The sequence below is a fragment of the Haliotis rufescens genome, unplaced genomic scaffold (genome assembly GCF_023055435.1).
Source record: "Haliotis rufescens isolate VD_foot unplaced genomic scaffold, xgHalRufe1.0.p SCAF_6, whole genome shotgun sequence".
Lineage (NCBI taxonomy): Eukaryota > Metazoa > Mollusca > Gastropoda > Lepetellida > Haliotidae > Haliotis > Haliotis rufescens.
Window position 1 is genome coordinate 26,881,203 of NW_025964334.1, and position 12,928 is coordinate 26,894,130.

Consider the following 12,928-nt stretch of genomic DNA (forward strand, 5'->3'; position numbering starts at 1 on the left):
TGAATATTCTTTCCTTTGGAAAAATATTTTGACCCCAAAACATTCATCGTTTACACATACACGGGTCCGTTTTCTAAGAACTTGTAAACTAGTTAAAAAAATAAAAGATGGAACCTTAAAATAGAGCTATTAGAAATTGGGTGTTGAATATATAGCATCGTAAATCTATCTACCAATCGGAAACTACGAAGATTTATTTAAATCAATTTAAACCCATTTCATTGATATGCTAATGCCACATGACACTGCTTACTTCATCCAGACCTAGACTTCACAAACGTCATAACAAGGTCACAATAAAGGACACTTTTGGCATTGTCAGTTTAAGTATTCAAAGACTTACGCGCATGTTGCAGCTGTTGTTGCCATTGGAATCACACATTCCTTGCATATAGACCCAGAAGGATAGGCTACAAGATGACGTTTAAAATGTGAGACGCAAGACATGGTTTTATGATGGACATTACATATTTATCAATTATTGACCATTCATGGGGGCAATATAAATGTTTTATGGACCCAAGAAACTGATATTGAGTCCAGCTTCTTGGGTCCATAAAAGATGATATTGCCTAAATTGTGATCAATAATTGTTTAATACAGAATAGAAGAAACAAGAATATTCAAAATAAAAAAATAATTGATACTGATGACACGGCATGTCTTAAGATGATGCACAACAAGACTTGTGTTACGCTCTCGGTGATTGGCTGAATATATTTCTGTTATGATGCAGCTACAGAATTTATTCATTTTGGATTTTCAATTGGATAATAAAGATATAATTTGTGAATGTAATAACTATTGAATACTTGAATATAGCTGCAGAAAAAAAGTTATCCATTTTGCGTTTTCAATTGGATGTTAACACTGATCGAACTAACTCTGTTCTCAGCTATTTACAACTTACTGGAAGGGCAGGACGTGACACCATCCATGGCTGTACTAACAGTACCCGCATAGGTGTGGCGGGCTGTTCCATCACATGCAATACCAGTTGTCGTCACAAGGCAGTCCATCTTGGTCTTTAAAGCACTGACAATGCGATGTTCACACATCATATACATCATATAATAAATGCTTAATCGCAAAACAGATATTTCAAATACATGATAAATGAGATATATCTATATCTTGTGTTGTTTTTGTGTTGTGTTGCACTGTGTGGTGCGCTTTGGTGTGTGCGGTGCGGTGCGGTGCGGTGCGGTGCGGTGCGGTGCGGTGCGGTGTGGTGGCGTGGCGTGGCCTGGCATTGCCTAGCGTGGCCTGGCCTGGCCTGGCGTGGCGTTGCGTGGCGGGGCGTTGCGTGGCATGGCGTGGCGTAGCGTGGCCTGGCCTGGCCTGGTTGTGGTGTACACTTGTGTAAGGTGTTGATGATGCAGTGAACTGGATGTAGTTTTGTTAAGGGTTGTGTTGTTAGCAGTAAACGCCAATTTCACCATTCACTTCAAACTTAGACGACGGACAAATAGGACCTCACAGGCACCTTGTAAGAAATTGTTGCAGTCGGGAGATTTTGAGATTGCCTTTGAATTGTTATTGATACATATGAGACCATCTAGTCCGTTTAATCAGTACATGACTGAAGAGTAGCTGTCACACATACCTGCATTCCGCAGTATCATCAGCTCTTGCAGTTTTCAAGTAGACAACTGTACAGCTGCAAGTGTCCGTAGCGGCTTTAATAAAAGGATATAAACAACACTTCTGAATGGCTCATGACATCCATAACATGTATGTCGGGCTTCACAAGTGCCATGAGTTGATATTGTAAACACAAAACAGTTAAAGATGTAGACACAGAATGAGTCGGAGGAATAATGTAAGTAAGTTGTTTTATTCTTCAGGACAACATGAAAACCAAAATCCGACTTACTACAGGATGCCGTGTCCGTCACCGCTTGGTTAGCAGCTGTAGCAAGCTGAATGATGGTTTGTGAAACGTCACAGCTTGTTAAAGATGCTGTCTTCGTGTCCAAACAACCAAGAAATGTCTTCAGGGCGCTGTCATTTACACCATAAAGTACATTTGTCACACGACACATCAATATTTGAAGATGTAACATTTCTCAAAGGCTTCAAGACTTAATCTGAATATACTGAGAGCAAATTATGTTTTGAAACTTCACACCTTCAACATACGTGTTGGGCTGTTCTTATATTGATTGTCAACACAATTGCAGCATTAGATAACACATTTCAAATTTCACGAATGAATTCATGAAAACACGTTTCTTAAAATACCAGCATCGAAAGACCTTTCCGTTTCATTCTGAATGTTAATTGTAGTTATGTTCAAACATGTTTTATTTTGTAAGACACCTACCCGCATTTATCTCCAGCGGGGTCTACTGCTGCATAAGGGATCATACAGAGTTTGCAGACATCGGACGCTACGGAGAAAGAGACAATTTCAAAGTCTTGTAACTTTAAAAAAGGTCCATAATAACCCATTTATACGTATATATAATATATATACCTATATTCTTCCAAATCATAGACCACTTTGGAAAAGTTATACAAATTCTTCACATTTTAGGCAATTGTCTAGGTTTCCTGTGCAATCTTTTTATTAGCAAATATACTATGTACTCGTAAGCGGAACACACGAGTCTACCTACTTTCAGCAGCACAAGCTCCTGATACCAAATCAGCCTTGAAACCATCAACCAAAGCATTCCTCTTAGTTGTTCCATCACAGCCCAGGGTTTCAGATTTGTACAGGCACTCCATCTTGGTTCGCTGAGCGCTGGCAGAGACAAAGAAATCAGGTAATTAGTTTCACCGTATGAATTTGTGTGCGTCTTCATTTTGTTGTTCTGCACACAAGCTTGTACAGGTTGGTCTTTCTCATACGTGTACACTGAACAAATTAAATAAAGTAAGACATCATTCAGAAAATATCAAGTTTCATAATGACGGCGGTCTGTAAATAATCGTGTCTGGACCAGACAATCCAGTGATTGATATGAGCATCAATCGACACAATTGGGACCTATTCTTCAAGTGTTACCTCGTACTGACAACCCCCAGTCGGAATGGGTAATTATTGCGTTAACTGCCCCGATTATAGGAACGGAACAGAAGTAGAATTATTATGAACATGTTTGTACTTACGTGCATTTATTGGAGGATATGTCTGTCTTTGCATAAGCGATTTCACATTCGCATGTGCTTGAAACAACTGCAAACAGATATGATCATACGTACTTGTCAGAAACACAATATCTATCTGGATTATTATTAACTTTCACACACATAACTTTAAGATGGTAACAACATGTTTAATGCTGGTTTTGTTATGACCAGCTGTTTGACTCAACCTCAGTGTAAAAAGAAAAACTATGCCTTCGATGTATTCCCATGAACCATGTTCTGCACTGAGGCATCGCTTGTTTTGAAGTTGATTGCCTGCACTAGTGTTAACCGAACCTATTTGTGTAACTGTGAAGACTAACGGTTGCAACTGCAACCCCGAGTTTTCATTTCTTGAAAGTTACGCTCGGGGTTGACGTTGTCCATATTCTATGCAAGATAAACCCTAACAGTAACCGGTGCAGGAAGAGAGTGGATCCTGATCAGGTTGTAGTGAGATGGAGTGTGTGTGGATGGGGGTGCGGGACCGCGGCTGGAGGGCGGTGGATGCGAGATGGGTTGGAGGGAGGCGGTTAGTTGGAGGGGGGTTGGCAGCGTTCGTGGGATTGGGGTTGGGGTTGGAGAACGGTGTGGGGTTTCGTGTGTACACAGTTTATGTGAAAGTTTTTGTGTTTGAACAAAGCTTCAACGGACTGCTTTTTTAATGAATTTGTCTTTTCCTGACTCGTCCAGTTGCCGCTTTTGTTTTTGCTGTAGCTTCTTCAAGCAATGGATCCTAGCATTAAAGCTTTGTGCATGATATGTGTAAACCAGGGGAGTCGGATTGATTAGTTTTGGGCATACAATGGCACAAGGTCAAGGTCACTAAAAAGCTTTCAGTTTGACATTAAGGGACCTTTTATATTTATAACTCTTATATTTTAGCCCTCAATAAATGAAGTTTGTTGAATTCATTTATCTTTGTAAAACATGTCATTGATATGAAAAGTAGGTCACCTTGACCAACATTACATGCTCCAGCTGTGTTGGTGTGTCAAAGCTGATAATTGCTCTAACTTCCTCATTATTTTCACTTAAACGTTAATACGCTGCAAAAACACTAACTTCCAAATGAGGATTACACTTAAATTATTACATCGTGGGTCAAATAATACTTACACAAGTCAATAAATATATTGTTTGAATACTTGGCATATTTGGCCTGAAAGTAAAGGTCTTAGTGTAATTAGTCTTAATTATTTGAGCATTCAATTGAGTGAGCGAGTGAGTGAGTGACTTGGGTTTAACGCCGCTTTCAACAGTATTCCAGTTATATCCCGGCGTGTTGGCTTAAAGAGGAACGAAAGCCCGAAGTGATGCAGGTCTCAGACGTTTAGCACTTCGGTGAAACCCACGAGCATGGGTATGGTGCTGACAAACCTAAAAACCTTCACGTGTCGAACCGGGATTCGAACCCACAATCATAGGTTTCTGGCGTGCCCAAGGGACGCAACTTTGCACAGCGAATCGCGGCGATTTAGACGATTGGGCTACCCGTGCCCCCATTGAGCACTCAAGGTCAAGGTTACTAGAGGGCTTTCTCTTTGGCATATCAGGGACATTTTCTGTGACATTTTCGACTCTGCTCTTTGCAGAGATTTCTATTGGATATGGGAAGGGTTTTGTCGCTTTATTTAAATTTCTGTGCTAGAACGATAAAATGTAGTGAGTACATGTATCTTAGTCAACAACTATCATCAAGAAGAAGGTCATCTTGCCCTACTTTTCAGACCAAGGTCACGAGTCAAATAAATACTTTTCAACTTTTTGAATATATATGTGTAAGGAATAAGTAAGGATATATTATGAGTACTTCTGTGCATATTTTTGTCTTTCTACCTTGTTAAAATAGTTGAGATATGGAAATGTTTGAGAGGACACCATTGAGAAATAGGGCAAGTAAAAATTATGTGTTGCCATAAAGATGGCTAAGGCTAATAATCTGTTAGGAATTTTGTTATTTTGTTACCATAAGCATGATAAGTAAGCATAATGCTTGGCTAAGGCAAAATAATTTCAAACCTATATTTCTGAGATCACTAAAAGGTGGAATCCCAAGAGTCACCATATAGAAAACAGTGGTTGTATTACCAACCATAAGCGTTAGTTGTTTTAAATAAACGTATATTTACTTCGTTTATTTTCACAAACCAATATCATTTTCAAACATGTTTTCAAAAACACAATTATACAACTTTCTAAAAAAGATAGTTTAGGTCATCTTTGGCACACGAACACGAGCAGTTACAAATGTGACCCCTACTGTCACCATATGAACTCTAGGGGTTCCAATAACAACCCTTAGTGTTAACTTTTGAAAGGACTGAATAAATACTTAGTTCATTATCCCAAACAAATATCATTTTTAAACAAGTTTTCAAAAGTCATGTTTATAGACATTATGCCATATCATTTTGGGCATCACAGTTATACATTTGCAACTGCTCGTGCTAGTTTTCAAGGTGTGATAGTAAAATAGTCTCCAAAATCAATCCAGGAACCACATTAACGAACATATTGCAGAACAAATTTGGACCAGCCTGAAGCGAGGAATGGTTCAAAAACAGATGATGGCCATTTGCATTTTTTCTGTATCATGACCCCCAATGTCTTTCATCCGTGTATTATGCTCAGTTATTATAGAATATTCATAGAATTGGCAGAAAGCATAAACAATGAACTAACCTACACCGATAAAAAATGTTGTCAAAGGATTCAAGCATTAGAATATTTTATCACGGCCTCTTTCACGCTTTTTCCAAATCGTAATCCCGAATGCAGTTGCAACCGCTGGTGATAAGATTGGCAGGGATTGGCATTGACAGTGTTCATAGTTACACTCAGGGTTAGGTGAACACAAGGGGTTTTAACACCGCATCTGACTTCTTGCAATGCACCATTTAACATTTATCATTCTATTCACAGGATTGAAAGGCTTTTAACATCAGACTTAAAACCCGAAATACCAGTGTGCCGGATGTTGTCACGGACAGGTTCTTACCACAAGCAGTGTCGGCCTTTATGTCTGTGTGTGCAGCATCCGCCAACGCTGAAGGTAACGTGGATCCATCACAAGCCGCGGCTGTCTTGTCAGCCAAACACACAATGAGGGCCTTCAGAGCCCTGTGAACACAAATGTTCATACAAAGTATAGAAAGCATTAATTGTGTTCTGTGTAATGAATACCCCCAAACTATCCAGATTGGTGATTGCTAAATAAAGAGCCGCACAATAGAGTTGGGCGTGTTTTTACACTCTTCAAAAAAGAAACACATGTAGAATGTAGTTCATTGAACCTGACTATACAAAAAAATCAGGTATATACTTTGGATATATGTTATTGGAAATTGTTGGTGGCCTGATATTCGACAAACGATTGCAGTGTCTTAAACGGCATTGATTTCACACTTGTTCAAACATATCATGGAGGAAAACAGTACAGCGTGGCAGTGGCTATAAAAAGGCAATAATGTGTCATTCAGTTGTCAACATTGTTCAAGTTCGAAAATGCCGAGACTCAGCACTGCCGATCGGAACATCGCCATAGGACGTATCCAAAGAGGGGAATCGCAGTCTTCTGTTGTACGCCACTTCAACGTCCACCACATCACCATTTGCCTCCTTTGGGACCGATACACATAGTTCAATTCCGATGCAGTCCGTCCGAGAACCAGCCGATTAAGAGTTAACAGCCCTGCACAGGATCGCTACATTCGACTGTTCCACCTACGTCATCGCAATGCCACAGCTATGGAGACTGCAGGACGCATCCCTGGTTTAGTGAGGATATCGGACCAGACTGTCAGGAACCATCTTCGCAAGGCTGGAATCCGACCGAGAAGACCACTTATCGTTCCTGTTTTGCAACCGATCCATCGACAGCGAGGCTTGCGTTTGGTGCAATGCCTTACAGAATTGGAATTGGATTTCTTCTTTACCGGTGAGATGGAATACAACGTGTTTATCGTCGTCAAAATGAGCATTTTAAACGTGAATTCGACAAATTCGGTGGCGGTTGTGTCATGGTGAGGGGGCCATATCCTACACCACGAGATCTGACTTGGTTGTGGTTCAGGGAAATTTGACTGCAAATCGCTACATGAATCAAATTCTTCCACCTCACCTTCTTCCAATCATTGACCGCAAGAGGGAGCTGTTTCAACAGGACAACATTCCACCGCACACAGCTCGTGTCATGGTAGACTACCTTCATAATCCTAACATCAACGCCTTGCCCTTGCCGTCGAGATCTCCAGATCGCAACCCAATGGAACACTCAGGCTCGCTGATTTGGTTGATGCATGTCATCGTATTCCAATTGAGTGGATCGATGCTCATGATGTCAATCACTGGATTGTCTGGTCCAGACTCGATTATTTACAGACCGCAGTTATATATCTGGTATATTGCGGCGTCAAACAACAAACAAACAAACAAAACTTCTCGGAAGAACTCGATCGACGGGTACGTCAACGTCGGAATATGCCGCGGACACTCCAACAACTGGCCAACGCGTTACAAGCAGAATGGTGCAGAATGGCGCAGAATTTCGCAGGACAGAATTCGTACACTTATCCCAAATGAACATTGTACACAGGGCAGATCACACAGGAGTTAGCAGTATTTCACTTACGCAAACCACACACCCCGCCTTTGTAAGGAACCGAGCCTAAGTAATGACGTCCCGTGAAGTTGTTTGTAAAGCATCAGTTCAACAATGGCATCTTGTGACATCGTCCGTTATTTATAAACTAAACAATGGCGTCTCGTCGAGTACTCCGTAGTGTATCAACTAAACAATGGCTTCTCGTCTAGTAGTCCCTGTTGAATGAACTAAACAATGACATCCTGTGGAGTAATCAGTAATATGTTAAGTTAATAATGAACTAAACAATGTCGTCTCGACAAGTAGTCCGTAGTGTAGCAACTAAAAATGGCGTCCCGTGGAGTAATCAGTAATATTTTAACTTAACAATGCAATACCGTAAAGTTGTTAGAAACGTATCATCTAAACTGTGGCACAGAAGATGCAGAGAAAATGGGGGAAACATCTACTCTGGACGACTTGGTTGATTTCCTGGACCACTTTACTCCATCTAAATACGTGACTTACGTGCATTTGTTGGCTGCAGGATCCACTGATGCCTTGGCGTAGTCAATCTGGCACTGACAGGTGTCAGTCAAACCCGCACCTAAACATTGACAAACAATTGGAGAGTCAATGAATTGTGGTTGCATACAGACAATGACAACATCAAAAGTATGTATTTTAAACGGTGGACTTAAATCCTTACTTGTATTTGATAACATTAGCTGATTTGGTTCTGATAGGTTACAATGACAGACTATCAACCAGTTTAGACATCGCTACCATCTGATTGTATCATATAGTTTTAAATTTATACACTGTCAGTAATTATATAGAAATGAATAACACTCAAATTTCTCATTGTACTTTTATAGTTACTTTCATCATAATGTGAAACCAGTAGTATTGTAATACAAACAGCAAGTCGTGTAACCGCATTTGAAACATGTGTTAGTTCAGCCACGATCCTCTTTACACAAAAGCCGAGGACTGTAATAATATATTTACAGACTCGTATGTGCACGTCATTACAAAACACTTTAGCCATTATGGGAAACTCTCCTGCCAAATATGCCCGTGTACCATATTGGCTATTGTAACATCTGCAACGAGTGAACCGTTACTACGTTGTGACTCTCTTCAAGTTAAGATAGTAATATGATTTTGAAGAATGTATGGTTTGCAAATGAATTTTAGGAACCTAAGGAACGTACTACATGTGCCTGATTGAAGATACGTCTCTAGACCGGAGCCGAGTTGAGTTCTTGTCTTGGTGAAGGCAGTCTCTCCTGTGCATCCAGTGTCAGTTGTCGACCTCAGACATGTAACCACGCCTTTTTGGGCGCTGTCATGATTAAAACATATGTATACACTTGAGTGCAATAGACAATACACAGATTAGTTAATTCGTTTTGACAATTAAGTTCTCATGTTAAATTTCAGTGACATATATATGTTCATAAATTATTTGTATTACCGTGAGATGTTGATCTTTCCTTTTCTGTACTAAAGGTACATTAATCTTGCAGAGATATTTACAATACCAATGGTTTGCAAGTTGTGAGAAATAGGACGTTTTTTTCTGTTTAAGTCACTGATGAAATGTATGATAACAAAACACATCTTACGTGCACTCATTTGCGCTGGTTGTGTCAATACCGTATGCTCTCTGGCAAGAACAGCTACTTGTTTTACCTGCAACGTGAGACAGAAACAGTTATCCTTCCACTGTTTATGTGAATAACTAACACTCAGTGTTTCCGCTGAATGTACTTCCTTAAGGAGTGGCGGCGACGAAACGCTTTTGATATACATGCATATATGTAATCACAAATGAATACTCTCCACAATGACATATATATGTACAATACGTGCCATTAAACTAACATTGTTTATGGACAAACAGTGTTACACAAGTCGTTGAATTTGATCGGACAAAATAAAGGTAACACTTATCAGGTATTATCAGTTTTGTACATGAATAGAGAGAATGAAATGTAACTTGATCACTAATGCTGTCTGTGTTGGACATAATCAGACACAAGGAAGGACAATCTTACTACAGGGATCAAGGAAACATGATATCTTATTGCAAGTGTTGTCTGTGTTGGACATAATCAGACACAAGGAAGGACATTCTTACTACAGGGATCAAGGAAACATGATATCTTACTGCAGGGATCAAGGAAACATGATGTCTAACTGCAAGTGTTGTCTGTGTTGGACATAATCAGACACAAGGAAGGACAGCCTTACTACAGGGATCAAGGAAACATGATGTCTTACTGCAAGTGTTGTCTGTGTTGGACATAATCAGACACACGGAAGGACAGTCTTACGACAGCGATCAAGGAAACATGATATCTTAATGCAAGTGTTGTCTGTGTTGGACATAATCAGACACAAGGAAGGACAATCTTACTACAGGTATCAAGGAAACATGATATCTTACTGCAAGTGTTGTCTGTGTTGGACATGATGGTCGTTCTCGGGACGGCGGCATCACAGCTCGCTGTTGTTGTTGCATACAAACATGCTATCTTCTTCTCCGTCTCTCTGATCACATACAGTTACTATAGTAAAGACACTGACCATACCTACATAAGTAAAAGCAACACGAATAATTTCCATAATCACATCACGATTCTGACTACATCATGAGCACGTGTTAAAGAATCAGATTGTGTTTGGTCACAAATTTTCGCAATAAGGTGAGCGTATACTGCCTCATCGGTAGTATCCGTCACAAACAGGGCACGTCAATTGTTCACCTAAGAAAACAAACACGGGAACATGTGGGACAAGTCAAAATAGAAAATTGCAGCGGACATAAATTTGGTCACTGGAAGCCTAACAAGCCTTGAATGTTGTAACCCTGGTCAGGCAACGTTTGCGCAACGGTCGTATGTCGCTCTTTGAAATCGTGAAAGAGATATCATGTTTGACCACAAGGTTGGAAAATATAGAAACCAAAAGCTAGACCTGCTGGAATATTGCTCAACGTTAAGTCAAAGTTATCCATTGGAAAGTTCAAGTCTAACCAATTGTCATACAGTCTTATGGATAATGTTTCGTCAATCTGAATCTCTGTGCAAACATATACATATGAAACCGATGGGGTGTTATCACGGGTCTCTTTGGGCTCTAGTTCAGGTGAGTAAAACGTTGGAAGGGAATTGCCTATTTGACCATTTTTGAATAATTATTATACCAAAACATTGATATACCTGAAGATTTAGTTAAACATCTCCACCAAATTCCCGTGCAGATAATGTCTCTTTATATGGATAAAGAAACGAATCAGCTATGGAGGGGAGCACAATCTGTGCCCACGCGAGTGCCTACTTCAATCTTGTCTAAATGTCCTATTCCCAGATTTCACTCTTTGTTATCCATAATGAAGTCCAGTATTACACATGTTGTTTTCTCAGTAAACTCAAGATAGATCGATGACTTGATTTGTTTTCACATTTGACAAATATTCTTGAATGTTTGAAGATTTACGTATATCTCTGGTCAGCATTTTTATTAACAGATGCCCAATTGATCAATGTATAATGTTTTTCAGTAAGTTGTCGTGTGGCATAGTGAACATTTGAGACGATGAAAATCAAACCAATCGTTGAAGGCTTTTCAATTCACGTGGCATTAATTCCGACTGTCTAAACTACTTTCTGCGGCTATGAAGTCCTTCCTTGATTGTATTAAGGATTGTGGGTAATCTTTGAGACAGGAATTTGTAGGTAGACTTGCTGGACCAAGCAATGCATTTCTCGTTGTTCGGGTATTTATGGCGCTTTGGAATCCAGTACGAAAAAGGAACGGACATGTCTTCAGATTTTAGAGTCAAGCTAAAATTGGACAGAACTGATGCGTAGTCTTTGTAGATTTTTCTTCAGCGAACATCTGGTGTCATCGCTGATCTTCATAGATCCAGTGATATAATTGACACCGTTACTTTTCCTTCTACGACTAATGGATTCTGTTTCGGCGAATATTTAGTTGGTTTATATCTCTGGCATTGACATTTAATATTTGTATGTGGCATTGGCTGATATGTCATTTATACCAAAGTCTGTGATCAAACAATTAATATAGCGATGCTTACATATAAAGGTGCGAACAACTATAAACATTTCATAAAGGGCAGCTGTCTGGGACAGAATAGGTTTATTCCAATTCTATTTCCTGTTTCATTTAGGGCATTCTATCAATCAACATCGCATCACTTTATCATTATTATCTTTCCATTCACACATATTCCTAGTCTGACATTTCCACTAAACCAAAAATGGCCCTTATAAGCTTCGGAGAATGAACGAATCACACAATTTGTTGAGCGGCTGGACTTGATAGTCACTTAAAACACATTTCTCTGCATTTAGACATAAACTGCGGCATAGACATGACAGCTTGTCCCTCTATGTTACCGCCAATGAACATGTAAAGCGACGCGCCAATGTTAACTTACGTGCACTTGTTGGCTCCAGTGACATCGGCGATCAAATACGCTATCTGGCATTCACAAGCGGCTGTTGCTCCTGCAGCTGAAATAATCCACAACACAACACTGCACTTGCTGACAATGTAGTTGTGAATTTGCAGCAAAATGAGGTACACCTCATGCTCCATAAGACAGGGAGGGAATGTTGTTTATAAAGACAAAGATATTTATACACACGTGTTTTAATGCAGTTTGATGACAATGAAATATGTTTTATTTATTGTAATACTAGTATTCCTTAAGGCCCAGTCTGTCTATCTGCACATGATTATGCTGGGTTTCTGTACAGTATATTAACGTCTATGTCGTATCACAACCAGCTGTCCTTTCACTTAGATATGAAATAAACAATTTACATTAATATATCTTTCCACATATAGCAATATCAAATGAAGTTGATACTACAGAGTTTATGGCCGGTATACACGATGTCCATTTGTCATTGACGTCTGTATGCATATATAGCCACGTTTTACATTAATAGACCAGGAGATAAAACAACAGACAATAATAAATATATATCTTACCACAAGAATCGGTCCCAAACTTTGTATTCCCTCCTTCAGCCACCAGTTTCAGGGTTCTACTCGTTTCACAACCTGTTCCAGTTTTCCCCTCCAGACATGCAAACTGTTTCTTTAACTCCCTGTTAGAACGAACGAATTGCATATATTGAATGGGTGAATGTTCTTTTACACCAC

At 39.6% G+C, this 12,928-nt stretch overlaps 1 protein-coding gene across 11 annotated transcripts in view; it reads right to left on the reverse strand.

Moving 5' to 3' along the window:
• Positions 1–12,928, reverse strand: part of LOC124118796 (G surface protein, allelic form 156-like) — a 190,918-nt gene that overhangs the window by 91,485 nt on the left and 86,505 nt on the right. For 9 of the 11 annotated variants that reach the window (XM_048386100.1, XM_048386092.1, XM_048386094.1 and 6 more), the window contains 14 exons: positions 12,755–12,873; positions 12,195–12,270; positions 10,176–10,279; positions 9,352–9,418; positions 8,938–9,068; positions 8,249–8,327; positions 6,137–6,258; positions 3,118–3,184; positions 2,622–2,749; positions 2,327–2,393; positions 1,877–2,004; positions 1,607–1,679; positions 911–1,035; positions 344–410 (listed from right to left, as the gene is read on the reverse strand). In XM_048386100.1, the coding sequence (XP_048242057.1) occupies positions 344–410; positions 911–1,035; positions 1,607–1,679; positions 1,877–2,004; positions 2,327–2,393; positions 2,622–2,749; positions 3,118–3,184; positions 6,137–6,258; positions 8,249–8,327; positions 8,938–9,068; positions 9,352–9,418; positions 10,176–10,279; positions 12,195–12,270; positions 12,755–12,873 (1,353 nt within the window). The remainder of the gene's footprint in view (positions 1–343; positions 411–910; positions 1,036–1,606; positions 1,680–1,876; positions 2,005–2,326; positions 2,394–2,621; positions 2,750–3,117; positions 3,185–6,136; positions 6,259–8,248; positions 8,328–8,937; positions 9,069–9,351; positions 9,419–10,175; positions 10,280–12,194; positions 12,271–12,754; positions 12,874–12,928) is intronic. The other 2 variants (XM_048386098.1, XM_048386099.1) reach the window with 2 other exon arrangements.